Genomic DNA, 20336 nt, shown 5'->3' with positions numbered 1-20336 from the left:
TTCTATTTGGCTGAAATTTTGCATGTGGTGTTATATTATGACTTCTAATGGCTATGTTGAGTACGGTCCAATTGGCCAAGAACCTGACATAGCTCCCATATAAACCGATCTCCCGATTTGACTTCTTGAGCCCATGAAAGCCTCATTTTTTCGATTTGGCTGAAATTTTGCATGTGGTGTTATATTATGACTTTTAATGGCTGTGTTCGGTATATAACCTGAAATAGCTCCCATATAAACCGATCTCCCGATCTCGGATGACAATTTTCATCCGATTTGGCTGAAATTTTGCACATAGTGCTATGTTATGACTTCCAATGGCTGAACCTGATATAGTTGACATATTTGACTCCCGATTTGACTTCTTAAGCCCCTGGAAGCCTCATTTTTTTGTTCGATTTGGCTGAAATTTTGCATGTGGTGTTCTGTTAAGACTTACAACAACTATGTTAGGTACGGTCCGAATCGGTCTATAACCTGATATAGCTCCCATATAAACCGATCTCCCGATTTAAGTTATTTTGCGCCTGGAAGCCTTAATTTTCATGTGCAAAAAACAACTGTGCCAAGTACGGTCCAAATCGATCTATCACCTGATCTATCCATTATATAAACCTAGAGGCACGCCGTTTGAACTCGGAATAAAAACTTCAATCGGATTGAGCTCATTATAAAAAATAAAAAAAAAAATAATTATGTTATGGAAAACCAGTTTCGAAAAAATACTTTATTTCAGTAAAAAATTACAAATGTATAAGTATATCGCCTTAAAAAATACATAAACAATATGTACAGTCAAAAAAAAAATTAGTATGTTATAAAATTATTCTCAAGTCTTACATGCTGTTCCTTGGCAGTGGGGAAAGGATGCATTCACAAACATTTCTGTTGCAAAAAATCATAGGCATACTCAAATACCAACAGCATGATGGCACCACCTGGGCCCAAACGCATTACCTTGGGCACTAAACCTTTATAGAGTGCCCGGAAACCTTCCTCGCGATACACCAAAGCCATAGAACCAAATGTTGATTTATATTTTATAACTCCAGGTTGAGGTTGTGGTCCCTGTATGCGAGACTTCGCTACATCGAAGGGTATATTTACAAAGCAGGCCAACGTGCCGGAAGTAAAACCAATGACAACCTTGCGTATAAATTCCTTGGTATGATCTTCAAAGGCGGGCACAATATTTTTCACACTGTGATAGAATCCAAAATAGACCATATTAAAGACACCATTACGGCCCATTGTGGCCGTAACACCCTTGTTGAGGCCACGGAACCCGAAACCATCCTTCTGAATGATCTGTTTGGTGACAGTCCAAGTGCTTTGGGCTTCCTTCATTTTAGTCTTGTCTGCTTGTTGGGCAACCTTTACAACTTCAAAAGGATTCACTGCAATGGCCTCAAGAAGACCGGCCGTTAAACCAGCCAATGAGAAGGTCTTTGAGTATACAGAAAATTGAGGAAGGGAAAAGGAGGAAAAATCCAAAAAAATGTGTTATAAATAAGCCTTTTAAAATCATCGCAACCTTGTTAAAGAGATGATAAATTGAAAAGAGCGTTTTTAAAAATATTTGAGAATTTTAACATTTTTTTATTTATTTTTTGGCCCAATTTCGTAATTTTTAGCCGGCCTATTATAAAATTACAGTGGAACTAACTTTTATGTTAGACATTTTTTTGAATTTGTGTTTTATTTTTATTTTTTTTTTTTCAATTTTTGCAATTTTTTTTAACTTTTGTAATTTTTTTTTAATTTTTGTATTTTTTTAAAATTTTTAATTTTTTCAATTTTTGTTTTTTTTTTAATTTTTTTGTAATGTTTTTTTTTTTAATTTTTGTAATTTTTTAAAATTTGTTTTCAATTATTTTATATATTTGTTAAATATTTTAATATTAATATATTAAATATTTTAAACCAAAATCAGAAAGAGAAACAAAGGAAAACTCAGAATTTAAATATTATATTATATTATAAAATTTTTTAATTTTTTTTTGGTTTTTTACTTTTTTAATTCTTGTAGATTATTTTTTTTTTAGTTTTTGCGATTTTGCATTTTTTTAATTCATTTATTTCTTTCAATTTGATTTCATTAAAATTATTTTTTTTCTTTACTCACCAATGGAGTCGGTGCTGGGGCTCCAAAAAGAAATAAAGGCTTGGTTTGTTCAAAACATACAAATTTGATGGCCCTCTTTGGAGTTTCTGCTATAACTGGTGGCAGAATACCCTTCCAAAAGGAATAGATTCCCTCGTGACGATACATCTTGCCAAAACAATCGAAAACACCTTTGTATTGATGCTGTTCGAAAAAAGAAAAACAAAAGCAAACAAAAAAAATAATTAAATAATTATTACAGCCAAACAATATCGTACAAATAGTTGGCAATTGCCAAGCAAACAACCGTACAAAAAAAAAAAAACTGGAACAAAAATGTGTGACATTATTAATTTCTTGTTTTATTTGAGGTAATTACTAAGTCTGTGTCGGCAGCAGCAGCCGCAGCCGCTATAACAGGAAATCCCAAACGGTGTATATAATTTGCGAGATGCCAATTTGTGGAAGGGTATTTAGCACTGAAATATTGCGCAAAAGTGCTTAACGAGGTGCACACATTGAATAGAAATGGTAACAAGTTTAACTAGATTATAGTGAAGTTTACGGTAGAAATAGCAAAAAAAAAACACAACTCGTACCTGGGGCATAATTTGACTTCCGTTACCCCACAGGGGTAATGAAATATTGCAGAATATGGACAATGTAGTACTAGGTTTAGGTTGAATGGGTAATCCACCCCGTAAGGTGAGTTCACTCGGAGGCCAGTGCGATCCGTTGCGACACCTAGGTGAAACAAGTAAAAGCGTGCTAAGTTCGACCGGACCGAATCTTATGTACCCTCCCCCATGGACCGCAATTGTTAAGTTTTTTGCCCGATATCTCTTTATAGGAGAACAAATGATAATGGATAAGGATTGCCATGCTATTGGAACTACAACTAGTTATAAACCGAACGGGGTCATAATTGGTATCGCTGTTGGAGACCAACGTGAAAGTTATTGTGCGAAATTTCAGGACAATCGGATAAGAATTGCGCCATCTAAAGCATCAAGAAGTATAAGAAAGATCGGTTTATATGGGAGCTATATCAGGTTATGAACCGATTTAGACCCTACTTGGCACAATTTTTGGCACATAACAAAACACTTTGAGCAATATTTAATCTAAATCGAGCAATAATTGCGCCCTCTAGCGGCTCAAGAAACCAAGGTCCGGCATCAGTTTACATGGGAGCTAAATCAGGTTATAAACCGATTTTGACCATACTTATCATAGTCTTTGGAAGTTAAAAGAAAACACTTCATGCAAAGCTTCAGCCAAATCGGTTGACGATTGCGCCCTCTAGCGGCTCAAGAAGTCAAGATCCCAGATTGGATTTTAATCTCTATGCTAAGGGGCCAAATCCAAACGGCGTGCCACAGTGCAACTCCTCTTTGGAGGAAATTTTTTACATGGCTGTCATACCATCTTCCAATGGCATTATGCCTCACAAATGTCGCCAGCATTAGGATAGGATAACCACCGCTGAAATTTTTCTCTAATGTTCTCACCAGAATTCGAACCCAGGCGTTCAGCATCATAGGCGGTCATGCTAACCTCTGCGCTACGTTGGTCTCCGATCAGGACCAAATATCGCCGGAATGGGGTCAAGACCCGTCCATGCCTCGTTTTAGGTGCTGAGCCGCAATAAACCTCAAATATAGATCGATTGGACAGAAATTTGTTACACGAAGGTCTTTTATGACCTAAAAAGATATAGACCGCATATAAGTGATCCTCGTATTAAAAATTTCAATTTTTGTTTCTTCTAGTCCGAAGAATTTTAACATTTAACAGACCTTGTATATCTTCAAATATGTGGTAAGGGTCCACTTATTTCCTGACCAGCCGTATATATCTAATTGGGCTGTAATTAGGTATTGTTTGGGAAACTCTGTCCCTTACAGTTGCGTTTTGTCGCAGCAATATTTCAAATATGAATTCGTTCAATGTCTGCCATATAAGTGTTCTATTTATTTCTTTAATGAAAATTATAATAAATAAATTTTAAAAATGTTATTGCGTTTTTGTTTTCTCAAGGTATACATATATAAGCATATACATAGCATCAAATGTCCGATGCAAAGGCCCAGGCCATTATATTACGACTATATATATTTATCCATGGTGGCCAGGCTTCTCTCCAGGAGCACATTGTTCATTTATTACCATATTTTCCCACCTAGTCAGGAAATCTGTTAGGAATCAGGAAGTATATACTGGGGTATACACTCGATCAATTGTAGCATGTGTTCTCTTGTGAGTAGTGTGTCATATCTATGCCGTCAAAGGCGGCTTTGTAGTCAACAAAAAGATGGTAGGTGTTGATTTGTCTTTTTCGGGGCCTTTCCACGATTTGGCGCAGGGTGATTATCTAGTCTATGGTAGATTTACCAGGTCTAAAGTCACGCTGATAGGGTCCAATTATTTCGTTGACTTTAGACTTTAATCTTTCACACAGTACGCTCGATAGTATCTTGTATGCGATGGGGAGGAGACATTTGTATTTCTCTGTAGTTAGCACATTCCTCCTTGCCTCCTTTCTTGTGTACGAGCCATAGCATGCTGAGGTTCCAACCATCGGGTATACGTTCTTCTAGTCAGATCGCGTAGACGAACTGATGTATACGCCTTATCAGCGTATCACTTTCGGTCTTAAATAGTTCAGCGGGCGACCCATCGGCTCCTGCTGCCTTGTTGTTCGTCAGTCGGATCACTGCTGCTTGGACCTCATTCTGATTAGGAGGATAACATTATACACCATTATCAAGGATTGGTTCTGCGGTATACTCTTCGCCACCATTGTCAGACACTAGCAACTGGGAAAAATGTTAATTCCATATGCCAAACACATTATCAGTATCAATTAACAGATTTACTTCTTTATCTCTGTAGGAGGATGTGACTACACCAAAGCCGTCGGTTTGATGTTTGATTCCTTGGTAAAGTTTGCGGACTTCATTCTCAATTTGCTCACAACCATGTCTTTCCATTTCCTTTTTCTTTCTGCAGAATAGACGTTTCTCTCTCCCCGCTTCTCCCGATACCTCTCCTTCATTTGCCGCGTTGCTACTGATTGCAGGGTTGCTCTGTATGCCGCATTCTTGTCTTCAGTAGCACCTCTTGGACGTGCTATGGGTTCCTTGGGGGAGGCTTCCGGCAATACGGATTTCGCGGCCTTTTCCATAGAGTGGGCAATGGATTGTCACTGCGCCGTTATATCATTGGGACAAGGAGTGCTTTCATCAAACAGTTGGGTCAGTCGAGTGGATTATGCCATTGGCATCCGTTGTGTTTGCAGTTTTTCTATGTCCAGCTTCCGTGTAGTATCAGATCGTACTTTTATCGCCATACTGAAACGGGTACGAACCTTTGCTGCAAAAAAGTAATGAATCTATATTCGTTCCAGTGATCGATCTAACAAGATAGATGAATGACAACCATCTATCACAACGTGATCAATTTGGTTGCTTACTTCTTGAACAGGGGACAACCATGAGGCTTTGTTGTGATGAAATTTTGAATAAGTCTCTTTTTTGGTTCTGGACGAACGCTATTGATTTTGTAAAAAATGGGATCAGATTTACACATAGCTCCCATATATAACTTGCATCCAATATGGCCATTATTGGCTGTAGTAGCCACAATTTTGGCCCGATTTTTACAAAATTTTGCATGAGATGTTTTATTTGACGTCCCAAAACGAGTGCAAAATTTATTAAAAATCGGTTAAGATTCAGATATATCTCCCATATATGTATTTTATCCGATATAGACTTTGAAGGCCGAAGCCACTATAATTTTGGTCCGATCTTAACAAAATTTTACATTAATAATACGTGTGCAAAATTTCATAAAAATCAGTTCAAATTTAGATATAGCTCCCATATATATTTTTCATCCGATATGGCCTTTATATGCTGTAGAGCGCACAACAAGCCGATTACTGGCTTAGGTGTATGTCCATAGTGGCATGGAGCGGATTAATATCTGCACACTCTTTTCAACCTAACCTAACCTAACCTATAGGCTGTAGAAGTAACAGTTTTGGACAGATCTTTACAAATTTAAGCGTGGATCTTTACAAATTTACGTCCTAGTACGTGTGCAAAATTTCATAAAAATCGGTTCAGATTTAGATATAGTTACCATATTTATCTCTCATCCGATATGGCCTTTTAAGGATATAGTAGCCACAGTATTTATCCGATCTTTACAAAATTTAGCACTAGATATTTTATTTTATGTCCCAATGCCTGTGCAAAATTTCATCAAAGTCGGTCCAGATAAATATATAACTCCGATAGAGACTGCCATATTCAACATAGGTTTATGTATTAAAAGTAGACGTGTTGAAGGATATTATATAGTCGGCTCCTTCCGACTTTTGCTTTCCTCACGGGTTTTATATTGACATCTTTTACTGCCAACTATCATGTTTTTTGTCGCGGCGAAATCTATTAGCCTCAACCCACCGTCGGACGTTATCTGGCGCTGGTTAAATTTTCCTACTGTTGGACCAAAGATATTTTTCTTCCCTATCTTTGCATTAAAATCTTTCAGAACCATTTTAATATCATGGGCGGGATAGCGGTCATATTCTCACAGCCAAGTTCAAGTTTCGTGTCATGACAGCTATAGCATAGTTCGTAACTGTTTTATGTTGTTATGACGCCATTCCCGTTCCAATAATATCTGCATTGTACTTCTCCACCATCCCGCAGAGATTAGCTTGTACGCCTAAGACGCTGAACGCTTGGGTTTGAATCCTGGCGAGACCATCAGAAAAACATTTTCAGCGTTGGTTTCCACTCCCAAAGCTGGCAATGTTTGTGAGGTACCATTCCATGTAAAAACTTCTTTCGAAAGAGGTGTCGCACTGCGGCAAGCTCTTCGGGCTCGGCTATAAAAAGGAGGTCCGTTATCACTGAGCTTAAACTTGAATCGGACTGCACTCATTGATATGTGAGAAGTTTGCCCCTGTTCCTTAATAGAATGTTCATGGGCAAAATTTTCTATTTTTATGCCCTCCACCATAGGATGGGGGTATACTAATTTCGTCATTCCGTTTGTAGCGCCTCGAAATATTCCTCTAGGAACCCATATAGTATTTATATTCTTGATCGTCCCGACATTCTGAGTCGAACTAGCCATGTCCCTCCGTGTTTCAAAATCACGACAGCGGTCGACCGCGTAAAGATAGCTGCTTGAAATTTTGCAGAGATATTTATTATTGATGTAGGTCATTGCAAATAGGCCATATCGGTTCAGATTTAGATATAGCTCCCATATAAACCGATCTCCATATTTCACTTCTTGAGGCCCTGGAAGCCTCAAAGTTTGTCCGATATAGCTGAAATTTTACACGTAGAGCTCTGTTATGTCTTCCAATAACTGTGCAAAGTACGGTCTAAATCGATCAGGAACCTGATATAGTTTCCATATAAAACGATCTCCCGATTTGATTCCGTGAGCCCCTGGAAACCTCAATTTTCATACGATTTCGCTGAAATTTTGCACTTAGTGCTCGGCGATGACTTCCAACAACTGAACCATGTACGGACCGAATCGTTTCATAACCTGATATAGCTCCCTTATAAACCGATCTACAGATTTCACTTCTTGAGCCCCTGGAAACCTCAATTTTCATCCGATTTCGCTGAAATTTTGCGCATAGTGTTTGTCATGACTTCCAACAACTGCGTCAAGTACGGTTCGAGTCGGTTTATAACCTGATATAGCTCCCATATAAACCGATCTCCCGATTTGACTTCTTGAGCCCCTGGAAGCTGCAAATTTTTGTCCAATTTGGCTGATATTTTGCACACATTGACCTGTGTTATTTCTTCCAACAACTGCGCCAAGTACGGTTCGAATAGATATATAACCTGATATAGCTCCCATATAAACCGATCTCCCGATTTGATTCCTTGAGCCCCTGGAAACCTCAATTTTCATACGATTTGATTGAAATTTTGTCCATAGTATTCTGTTACGATTTGCAACAACTGCGCCATGAACGGTCCGAATCGGTACATAACCTGATGTAACTCCCATATGAACCGATCTCCCGATTTGAATTCTTGAGCCCCTGAAAGCCACAATTTTCCTATGATATGGCCGAAATTTTGCACACAGTGTTCTGTTATGATTGCCAACAACTACGCCAGGTAGGGTTCGAATCGGTCTATAACCTGATATAGCTCCCATATAAACCAATCTCCCGGTCCAAATAATATAATATAAACAATATAACCGATCGCCTGATTTGACTTCTTGAGCCCTTAAAAGCCGCGATTTTTATCCGGTTTAGCAGAAATTTTATGTAATGACTCTCAATAATTGTGCCAAGTACGGTTTAAATCGGTCTATAACCAGATATAGCTCACATATTTTGGCAGAATCCATGGGGGTGGGTTCCCAAGCTTCGGCACGGCCGAACTTAGCACGCTTTTACTTACTACTATTCATTTGTTTCTCAGAGTAATCCTTATAATTTTCCGGGATCGGGTTACTGGCCCAACCAACCGCATAGGTTATGTGCGATCGCACATGTATCCCTCGATGTCGAGATGCCGCTTGCTCTAAGATCCGACGCTCGCCTCCAGCCGCCCCAACCTGGGAACAGACACTGAAGTGGGCCAATGGTTATTTGAAGCCGCCAATAACTCGACTTGTCCTTTCGAGTATCATTGCCACTCAGTATTTAAGTAAGTGGTTAGTTTTATAACAAAATTATTTTTGCTTGTCCATAGGATGATTATAAAATGGAATCGTTATCAAAAAAGTTATCTTAGCTACTTATGAGACTTATATGAAATACCAAATACGCATTTTTCAAAAGTAAACCATCGTGCAAACATAATACGAGTAAATACAGGTCGTTACAGTCTCTGGAGGCAATAAGAAAATGTAAAATTAACATTTATTTTTGCAGGAAAATATAACACATAAATTCAAAAGAAAATAGGTAGTTTACATTTAAATGAGATACGAATTACTTTACAGCAATGACTCAATTTCCTCCTAAAAGAGCTGGAAAACTTTAAAACCTTTAAAATAAAGCGTTGAGACAACTTAAATAAAAACTTCTTAATTCGGAACCTATTTTTGCACTTATTATACCCTCCACCATAGATATAATAAGTTCAAAACCTGGTGTAGCTCCCATATAAACCGATCACGGATCTTGAATTATTAAGCCTCCAAAGGGGGCAGATATTATGATTGGGCTGAAATGTTGCATGAAGTGTTTTGTTATGACTTCCAACAACTGTGCCAAGCATGGTCTTAATCGGTTCATAATCTGACATAGTTCCCATATAACCTGATCTCCCGATTATACTACTTGAGCCTCTGGTGGGAGCAATTATTACCCGATTTGGCTGAAATTTTGCACAATGACTTCCACTTTGGTTTTAAATAGCCAAGCCAAGTATGGCCCCAATCGGTTCATAACTTGGTATAGCTCCAATAGCACAGCAATTTTTACCCATTACCCTTTCTTTGCCTATAAAGAGATATCGGGCAAAGAACTTAACAATAGCGATCTAGCACGCTTTTACTTTGTTTCTTATCAATTTCTCTGTTTATTTTATCGTCATGTTAATCGAAGCCAAAGTGTATAAATGACCACATGTCTGAGATTATGAAAAAAAAAATTTAATTACTCGTTATGTATGTAAACTTGTGACTCTTGTTTGCATTCAAACATTTGACACACTTCCACAACACAACATGTATGAAACTAAAAAGTTGTATTTAGACGCATTGGATTGTTGTTCGATTAGCGTAGTGACTGGACTAGAAAAAATCGTGCAGTCAATGTTCTAAACATTCAGGGTGTTGAAGACAACTTCTCTCGTTAGGCCTTATAAAAGCAATGAAAAGGCTGAGAGCAAAAATCGGTTTAATGCACTCGTCAGAAGCTTCTATTCAGAACCCATTGTTTTCGTTCGCTGCCATTTGTAAAGCCTGTAGAGCTCAAATTATGGATACTTCATAAATCTTTTCCCTGTTATAAGGCTCTGTACTAGAACACCTCACAAAATCCGCTGCTCAATGGGCTATAAACTCTCTCAAAATTCAAGTGATTAGTCATTGGATTTATACTGAACACTCACATATGTAGGTCCCCTTCAATCTTTGACCATTCCATATCGCTTATGAGGATCTAGAATTGCAGTAATTGTTTTAAAGTTGTTGAAGTATGCGTAACTAAGTTAGATTCTAAGCAATAACCTTAAAATGCCCTTTAAAACAAAATTATTGAACGAATCATACGTAGCGGGATAGAATCCAACACTGGATTCTATCCCGCTTTTCACATGAACTACTGTCAGACTCTATATAAAACCATTAAGGAAAGGCAAAAGTTGGGCGTTGCCGACTATATTATACCCTACGTCACCGAATCAAAATACATTCTACTTTCAATACATGAAACCTATGTTGAAATCTAGTCAGACTTTAATTTCGCATACCTATTCAAAAACTGAATAGAACCTTGTAAGATTTTTTTCGATAGCACTTAAATGGTCGTTACTACAGACTTTAAGGGCCATATTGAAGATATATATAAATCTGGCCCCACTATAATGAAATCTAGCACATGTGCTAAATAAATTAAATAAAACTAGCGTGAGACGGTCGGATAAAAGATATATATGGAAGCTACATCTAAATCTGAACCGATTTTCATACAATTTTGCGCATGTATTAAGACGCCAAATAAAAACTTTAATGCATGATTGTGTAAAGATCGCACTAAAATTGTGGCTACTACTACCTTAAAAGGCTACATCAGCTGAAAGGTATATATGGAAGCTATATCTAAATCTGATCCGATTTTAATGAAATTTTGGAACGACAAATAAAACATCTCGTGCTAAATTTGAGCTATATGGGAGCTATATCTAAATCTGCTCCGATTTTGATTAAATGTTGCACTTATATTGGGACGTTGGGCGGCGAAGGGGATACCGCAGAACCAATCAATGATGATGGTATAGAATGTTTATCTCCTAGTCAGAATGAGGTCCAAGTAGCAGTGACCCGACTAAAAAACAACAAGGCAGCAGGAGCCGACGGGCTACCCGCTGAACTATTTAAGACCGGAGGCGGCACGCTGATAAGGGGTATGCATCAGCTTATCTGCGCAATCTGGCTAGAAGAACGCATAACCGATGATTGGAACCTCAGCATACTATGTCCAGTACACAAAAAAGGAGACAAGACGGAATGTGCCAACTACGGAGGAATAAGTCTCTTCCCCATCGCATACAAGATGCTCTCGAGCGTACTGTGTGAAAGATTAAAACCTAAAGTCAATGAGATAATTGGGCCCTATCAATGCGGCTTTAGACCTTGTAAATCAACCATAGACCAGATATTCACACTGCGCCCAATCCTGGAAAAGACCCGAGAAGGATTAATCAACACCTACTATCTCTTTATGGACTTCAAAGCCGCTTGATACCCCTTTACGTTCAAAGGTATTTCAAGCCATGTCTGAGTTTGGTATCCTTGCAAAAATTATAAGAACGTCTACTTCAAAGAACTTTCCTCATATTTCGCTGCAAGAAATATGAAGATATCTGGCACCTAATCTTCAGCCACATTGTTTGCTACAAATACGCATGAGGTGAATACTGAGCTGACTGTGATGGTCGATGGAGATATGATTCCGACCATCAAGTGTCCCAAAATACTTTGTCAGCTCTTACAAATTCTCCCCACATGTCACAGCAATTTGCGATAAAGTCAAAATAGAAACAAGGTCCTCAAGTCACTTGCTGGCAGCACTTGGGGAGCAGGCAAATAAACCTTGTTGACCACGTACAAATCAATTGGCCGGTCTGTGGCCAATTGGCCAAGTTATGCAGCGCCAGTGTGATCTCAACAGCTTTGTGACACGCAGTGGAATAATATTCAGATCTGACAGAATCTCGCCTTCCGAACTGCGACGGGCTGTTTCCTCAATTCTCATGTGGATCAACTCCATCAGGAGACCAAGAACATACCAGTGCGAAGACATAACTATTGGGTTGCCCAAAAAGTAATTGCGGATTTTTCATATAGTCGGCGTTGACAAATTTTTTCACAGCTTGTGACTCTGTAATTGCATTTTTTCTTCTGTCAGTTGTCACCTGTTACTTTTAGCTTGCTTTAGAAAAAAAGTGTAAAAAAAGTATATTTGATTAAAGTTCATTCTAAGTTTTATTAAAATGCATTTACTTTCTTTTAAAAAATCCGCAATTACTTTTTGGGCAACCCAATACATGCTGTCTAAGCAATAACTTTTGGGCTGTTATCTTAGGGACAATCCAAATAATCATCTTGTGCATAGATATCCACCGCCCAGGAGTCTTACAAGAGAGAGCTAGAGAGCTCTAGATCAAGCGGCATATCAAGCAGGTCTAGACAACATTCATGCAGACACGGTAGCAGATGTGTTAAATGGCTACCGGGTGAACGTAGTTCTTAAAGAACGACCGCATCCCATTGCACCTGAAGAAATTGACCACCCCCGGCAAACCAGAATAGTTCTGGCTCAATTACGTTCCGGCAGATGCAGCCGCCTCAACTCCTACGGAGCAAGGATTGATGCCGACGTACAAGATGTATGTCCGATTGCAACCTGGGACCGCACGATACACGTCCCCGGTTCAACTGCCCAGCCAGACCCAGATCTCTGTGGACGCACCCCATCTTAGTCGTTAGAGTTCCTGGGTCTTGACACTCAACAGAATCAAGCAGACGAAGGATAGAAAACAACATTTACAACAACAACAACAAAAATGTGATACCGTCGTCTCGCTATGGGAAATATTTTCGTGCGATGTGAATACATAGCTGACCTATAGTGAATTAGAATTCATCATGCTGCCACGAGTTTAGATAACCACTTTCTAGGTTAGAGGACAAAAAAATTTTGAAATTTGCTATCATCTATTTCTTTTAGTGTATTCTTCTGGCACTAAGCAAATAAATGCATCATAAATCACGATATATTTAATAATAAATTGTTAGGCACATTGTGTATGTTCTCTCCAATTAAGTTGTAGATAGACGTTTTTTCATGACTGTAAAGATATGAATTGCAAGGAATGATTAACACTTTCATTGTTGTTGCCATTTGATAAACAAATGCTGGCTGTGATAAAGATAATAATGGCTGGTGGTATCGTTTCCAGACCAAATAAACAAATGGACAGTCCGACAGAGGGACAGACGGACCGACAGACTGATAGATGAGCAAAAAAGCCAAGATATTCGTAACCGCAAATTAGCCTGACAATTTGATGGATACAAAAATTACCTACTACGAGTGTGAAAGTAAATCGTGCATATCATAAATTAAATTAAATCAGACTAAATAAAAAACACAAAAATGTTTCTTGAATAAATGGAGAGATAAAGAAATTGTGGAAGAAAAAATCGCACTGTTTTACCAAGGAAGAGATTTGCGTACACATATGAATGTGGGAATGAGGAAGGCGAAAAGACCATGAAAGACACCTTTAATAATATATGACAGTTTGGCGCACATCTTAACGGACAGTGAATTTTTCAATGGATTTTTCCGGCGTATGTAAGACAATGAAAATTGCATTTTCCGTGCAAATGAAAATGTATGTATGTACATATGTATAACATTGTATATGCTCATAAGGTGTTCGTCTATCTATGCAAAATAAGTAAAAACATAATACTTTTATTAAAATTGTTTCAAAAGTTATGAGGGAATATCCTACTGAATAATATCAGCAAGTTTTTTTAGTTTCAAAATCTATTATTTAAAAAAAGTAGTCACGAAAAAATTTCGCGAAGTGAATATAGTACCTAACTTAAGTTGGGCCGGGTCGAACTTTGGAAAGTCACCAACTCGGTTATGCATATACACATTCATTGGCCGACAAAATAAAGTGCAGTTTTAAATATTTTTAATGTTTTTAAACATATATTTGTTGTTTTAAAATGTTTATAAATTATAGTTTTATCTTTAACTCGGTTAATATTGTATCTAATAATGAATTTAACATTGTATTCTTACTTCATATTTTCTATATATAATACAAACTTTATGGCACATAAGGAATTTCAAGTGACAGAATAAAGTAACACTTCTCTTTTAAAGCCCTTTCATTATGTCTTCTTTGGACAGTTCAAGTCGAAATATTTAATTCTATCTTCTCTTTTATATCGTAAAAAAATTTTTTTCGCTAGAATTGCAATACGATCATCCTCAAGCTTCGTCGTCTTACGTTTTCTGCCACATAATTTCTTCAAACTTTTATTATACTCCTTATTTTATACAAAGCAAAAATGTTTCTAACCCCAGATTCTGGTATTTTATACTTGAAACTTTCATCCCATTTTCGCAATCTTGCACCATTTTGAGTTTCGGTTAAGGACTTCATTTCGAAAAAGTAATGGTCCATGCTTATTTTCTTTGCATTTAAGTAATATTGAACAAAAAAGTTAGGTAATTTGCTACAAATTATTCTTTTTTAATAACTTATCACAGATTTTTGTAAAAAAATCAGGAATATATTATAAATTTCACGATTTATAAAAAAAACCCACTTTATTATGTCGCGAAAGCTTTTTTTGCACTACAATACTTTTACATCAGAAACCTAAACGGACGATTTTAAAAAATTTCAAATGTTTATGGAAATAATTGAATAACGGGACAGTAAAAAAACTGTAAATAATACACGTAGATAAAATATATTGAGGATTAACAAAGAAGGGTACACAACCGCACTTTATTTTGTCCGACAGTGTAAATCTCATTATTTCAAATTCGTCCGAAAATATACCATTTATGAAACCCTAGCAGCTACATTTATCGAAATATGGTTCGATATGGCCCAAACTCTGCCCAAGACATTTCACTGACCTAGACTAAATATAGACCGATCTAGGCCATATTAAACAGGGATGTTGAAGAGCCTAATATAGCTCACTGCGCAAAATTTCAGCACAATAAATAGCGTCTTTTATGGGCCCAAGAACTTAAATCGGGAGATCGGTTTATATGGGGGCTATATCAAGATAATGTTCGGTATAGCCCTTCTTCGAACTTAACCTGCCTATGAACAAAAAAAATTAAACACAAAATTACACAATTTCAGCTTAATATCTCTATTTATAAAGACTGTAGGGTAGGTAGTTTCAATGGACGGACGGATTGTCATGGCTAAGACGATCTAGTCAAAATTTCCATGAAAGTCAAAATTTCCATGAAATTTTCTCTAAAAACTAAAATTTCCATGAAATTTTCTCTAAAAACAAAATTTCCAAGAAATTTTCTCTAAAAACAAAATTTCAATGAAATTTTTTCTAAAAACAAAATTTCCACGAAATTTTCTCTAAAAACAAAATTTCCATGAAATTTTCTCTAAAGACAATATTTCCATGAAATTTTCTCTAAAAACAAAATTTCCATAAAATTTTCTCTAAAAACAAAATTTCGATGAAGTTTTCTCTAAAAACAAATTTACATGAAATTTTCTCTAAAGACAATATTTCCATTAAATTTTCTCTAAAGAAAAAAATTTTCATGAAATTTTCTCTAAAGACAAAATTTTCTCTGAAACAAAATTTCCAAGAAATTTTCTATAAAATTTTCTATAAAGACAAAATTTTATGAAATTTTCTATAAAGGCAAAATTTTCTCTAAAGACAAAATTTCCATGAAATTTTCTCTAAAGACAAAATTTCCATAAAATTTTCTCTAAAGACAAAATTTCTATGAAATTTTCTCTAAAGACAAAATTTCTATGAAATTTTTTCTAAAGACAAAATTTCCATGAAATTTTCTCTAAGGACAAAATTTTCTCTTAGACAAAATTTCCCTGAAATGTTCTCTAAAGACAAAATTTCCAAGAAATTTGCTATAAAGACAAAGGAAAAAAGACAAGACTTTAGCGAAAATTTTATGGAAATTTTTTTGTCTTTATAGAAAATTTCATAGAAATTTGTCTTTAGAGAAAATTTCATAGACATTTTGCCTTTATAGAAAATTTCATGGAAATTTTCTCCAAAGACAAAATTTCCGTAAAATTTTCTCTTAAGTCAAAATTTTCACAATTTTTCTTTAACATCAAAATTTTCATGAAATTTTCTCTAAAAATGGAGGCAAAAAAAATTCTCTACACAATATTTCAAGCAGTAGCCCACTGTGTAACAGCTCACATTCGCACATTACATTGTAATGCGTTTATTCATTATTCATATTTCCCTACTGAGAACATTATATATTTTCTTTCTCTCTCTCAGCTAGCTCTCACTAAAAACCAACTCGAACAGGCCTTTTTTTGGGTATATGAGAACGGAGCTTATATTTCAAATCATCTATTCGAAACTTTATATTTCACATTGCAATAAAAAAAGCTTATTTTGAGAATCAAAATAAAGCTACACCAAAAATATTTATAAAGTGGACGAAGAAGTGGACTTTGTTGAACATGTGTTGTTTCTTAATTCTCTTCTACTCAAACTCTTCGTTAATAGTTTTTTTTTTCCTAAATACATGTATGTATGTAAATTCTTCAGTTTCTAACAAATGAATGACGGTCATACTCACCACTCCACCTCCCAGTTGCATTCGTGTTTTTACCACATCCAAGGGCTGCATAATGCAAACCTCCACAAAACCGGCTGAACCTCCGGCTACAACTTGCAATGCAGCCCTTGTCAGAGGTGTCAGCTCTTTTGTTTGGCCACTATTTGAGGACATTTTCTTTGCTAATTTGTTGATAAATTTTGTATATATTTAATTGTTTTCACACAATGTACGTTGCGACGCTGCGGACAAAGCACTTGAAATTCTTTCTCAAAGTTGATTGACTTAATCAAACAAACAAATGAAAACTTGGACAATTTAATTTCTTTAGAATTTGCGTCTTCGGAAAGAGCACTACTCGCCGCGATACGATCGTCCCGTTTATTAAAATGCCCGGCACATGTAAACGCTTAGAACTTAAGAATGCTACTAAATGACTCGATGAATATTGTCCAACGATCCCCCATATTCCGTATGTTTTGGATTTTATTGTTTCTCCATTAGAGATGTGCAAGTGAATGATTTTCTATTCACGCTCACGGAACAAAATGTTAATCGTTTTTCATGTTGATTCACATTTACGCACGCTCATGAGATAAAAAGTTTACTCACGAAGAACTGATGACTCGTAATTTTCCTGTGAGTCGTGATTTTCTCTTGGCTGGTAAATATCTCGTGAATTGTGATTAGTGCCGTGAGCACGAATAATTTTTATTCAATCACGGTCGGCACCTGATTGAATAAAAACTATTGGGCTTTGATCTCGCTAACGTAACTCGTGACTCTCGCCTGACACAACAATTGACAACTCACCCGCACACCACTATTCACCATACGACGGCCAAAGAGGGTGAGAAAGGAAAAGAGTTGGCATTAGAGCGAAATACGGCATGGCCAGTGACAAAAGTTAAAGACACAACATGATTGAGTTGCTTACGATAATTCGTTTTTTCTTTTATTCCAACTTTCGGTTGCAAAGAAACAAAGCAAAATACGAAAAATGTTCGAACGAATGCTCGAATCAAAACAGAATAACCCGAAAATGTTGCAACCCTCAATGTGATTCCAATTGGAATACATGGAAAATGTTGTGTCTTTAACGCATGTTATTTTACGGTACGGGGAAGACAAAGCAGAAACCCTCTCTTGATTATCTCACTCTCTTTGACGACGGCAAGTAGTTCGATGTTTGCGGTTCGTTTGCTTTGGGTTGTTGTTGTCAAACACTTCGCTCATTCATTAACAACGGGAAAGAATGGCGACAAACAACAACAGCACATTTCTCTTTTGATATCATCATCTGTAGTATATGAAGATGTAGCTATTGCACAGTGGTTTAAACGTAAATAAATTAAAGTTCGGCCGGGCCGAATCGAGACGTCGAGGGTTTTCAACCACCATGAATTCTGCTAAAAATGTACACCAAATAACTCAGTTTATATTTAAATTATTTTTTAGTAATTAAATCAGGTATTCAAGTAGGCTTCCAGAGTCTCAAGTCTGGAGGGCATAAGTATGTTTGACTTTTTAAACTAAGGTTCAAGATGTCAAATAAGAGGAACCTATCTGGGTGGGATTAATGTGAGTGTTGGAGTGCATAAATGTGAAACATCCCGCTTAAGTGAACATCCCGGCACAGTTGTTGGAAGCAGTAACAGAACAGCGTATGCAAAATTTCAACAAAATCGGACAAAAATTGCGGCCTGTAAGGGCTCAGGATCGGTCCGTCTGTCGAAATCACTATAGCGTTCGAACGCGTAAAACTAGCCGCTCTAAATTTTGCACAGATACCTTATATCAATGTAGGTCGTTGGGGATTCCAAATGGCCCATATCGGTTCTGATTTAGATATAGCTCCCATATAAACCGATCTCCCGATTTTACTTCTTGAGCCCCTGAGAGCCGCAATTGTTTATCCGATTTGGCTGAAATTTTCCACATAGTACTCTGCTATGACTTTCAATAACTGTGCCAAGTACGGTAAGAATCGGTCTATAACCTTGTATAGCTCCCATATAAACCGATGTCCCGATTTGACTTCTTAGGCCCCTGGAAGCATCAATTTTTGTCCGATTTGTCTGAAATTTTGCACCCAGTGTTTTGGTATGACTGGCAACAACTGTGCCAAGCACGATTCGGACCGTGCTTGGCTTGATATAGCTCCTTTATAAACCGATCTCCCGATTTGAATTCTTGGGTCCTTACAAGCCGCAATTTTTCTCCGATTTGGCTGAAATTGAGAATTTAGTGTTTTGTTATGACTTCCAACAACTGTGCCAAGTACGGTTCAAATCGGTCTATAACCTTGTGTAGCTCCCAATTAAACCGGTGTCCCGATTTGAATTTTTGAACCCCTGAAATCCGCAATTTTTGTCCGATTTGCCGGAAATTTTGCACATAGTGTTTTGTTATGACTGGCAACAACAGTGCCAAGTACGGTCCGAATCGGTCTATAACCTGATATAGCTCCTATATAAACCGATCTCCCGATTTGAATTCTTGGGATTTTACAAGACGCAAGTTTTGTCCGACTTGGCTGAAATTAAGCATTTTGTGTTTTGTTATTAATTCCAGTGCCAAGTACGGTTCAAATCGATCTATAACCTGGTATAGCTCCCATATAAACCGGTCTCTCCATTATCCTTGTTCAGTTCCTAGAAGCTTTAATTTATGTTGTTTTGACAGAAGTTTGGTATGTAGAAAAAAATTATAAAATTTAGTTTGTATAAATTTTGAGCAGAATCCATGGTGTTGGGTTCCAAAGATTCGGCCCGGCCGAACTTAGCACGCTTTTACTTGTTATTTCCTAAGCCACTATGTTTTACAACAAAAAATAAATCATTTTCTTAATATTTTATGGCTATTTAACGAAGAAAAGTGGATTTTAATGACTTTGACATTTAATCGCACCTGCTGCCAGGTACGGTTATCGCCATACATTTTTTTCGGACCCATTAAATGCAACAAGTTGCCAAAAGGTTTCCAGAAATCTCACTCTTTAAGAATTTTGAGAAACATTTTTGTTTGATTTTGTTTGGATATAAAAAATTGCCTACTTTCGACAAGGCAATTATCCGGCTAGACCTTTTTAACGTCTGCGTTACGAGCTAGTTATATCCTCCAGAGCTCCTGTCTCTGTCTTACTATGGTGGAGGTTTATCTTGATGGCCTCGATCTACGGTCCTCCTGCACTGGCTACGTGTGAGACGGTGATTGTCTCGTCATTGACTCCCTGTTCACTAGTCCCTAGGTTGCGTGGAGTCTGCTGTCACTGCACTGCCTGATGCTTCTTTATAAAGACTTTGCCTATCCCAGGGTTCAAAATCTTGAAAAAGATAGCCTTGGACACGTAGAACACAAAACCTTTAGTCTTAGGGGTCGATTATGAATGGATGGCAACTCAACTATAGTTGCGTTGCCAGGAAACGAAATCATAAAATAAAAATTAGTATAAAGTTGAACATTTTTGTCAGTTTCATTCGATATCAGTTTTGAATTTTGAGATTTTTGAACTACTAAATAAAATGTAAAAAAAGTATGCAATTCAGTGCAGAAATTGACATTTATATGACAAATTTTGCCCGTTGGCAACTCAACTGAAGTTGGGTTGCAATCCATAATCGACCTATTAGTTAAACTTGTTATGGAGACTTGTTC

The 20336-nt window shown here is 36.9% G+C and overlaps 1 protein-coding gene across 1 annotated transcript; it reads right to left on the bottom strand.

Annotated features, from left to right (window-relative positions):
* Positions 1 to 693: 693 nt before the first annotated feature.
* On the bottom strand, positions 694 to 17121 carry LOC106093217 (mitochondrial 2-oxodicarboxylate carrier). The gene is made up of 3 exons (XM_013260237.2): positions 16701 to 17121; positions 2126 to 2308; positions 694 to 1446 (listed from the first exon to the last, which is right to left on the bottom strand). The coding sequence occupies exons 1-3, from the start codon at positions 16851 to 16853 to the stop codon at positions 874 to 876; spliced, it is 909 nt and encodes a 302-aa protein (XP_013115691.1). The 5' UTR covers positions 16854 to 17121; the 3' UTR covers positions 694 to 873.
* Positions 17122 to 20336: the final 3215 nt, after the last annotated feature.

This window comes from Stomoxys calcitrans, chromosome 4 (assembly GCF_963082655.1).
Source record: "Stomoxys calcitrans chromosome 4, idStoCalc2.1, whole genome shotgun sequence".
NCBI lineage: Eukaryota > Metazoa > Arthropoda > Insecta > Diptera > Muscidae > Stomoxys > Stomoxys calcitrans.
Note: the sequence above shows the minus strand (reverse complement) of the source record. Positions and strands in the feature narration are given on the sequence as shown.

What these genes read in the sequence shown, in the direction of transcription:
- LOC106093217 (XM_013260237.2), bottom strand. Translation starts at nt 16,853, where the DNA reads ATGTCCTCAAATAGTGGCCAAACAAAAGAGCTGACACCTCTGACAAGG. An exon ending in TGCAACTGGGAGGTGGAGTG is followed by an intron (nt 2,309 to 16,700) that starts GTGAGTATGACC and finishes TTTTTCGAACAG; the next exon opens with CATCAATACAAAGGTGTTTT. An exon ending in CCCCAGCACCGACTCCATTG is followed by an intron (nt 1,447 to 2,125) that starts GTGAGTAAAGAA and finishes GTATACTCAAAG; the next exon opens with ACCTTCTCATTGGCTGGTTT.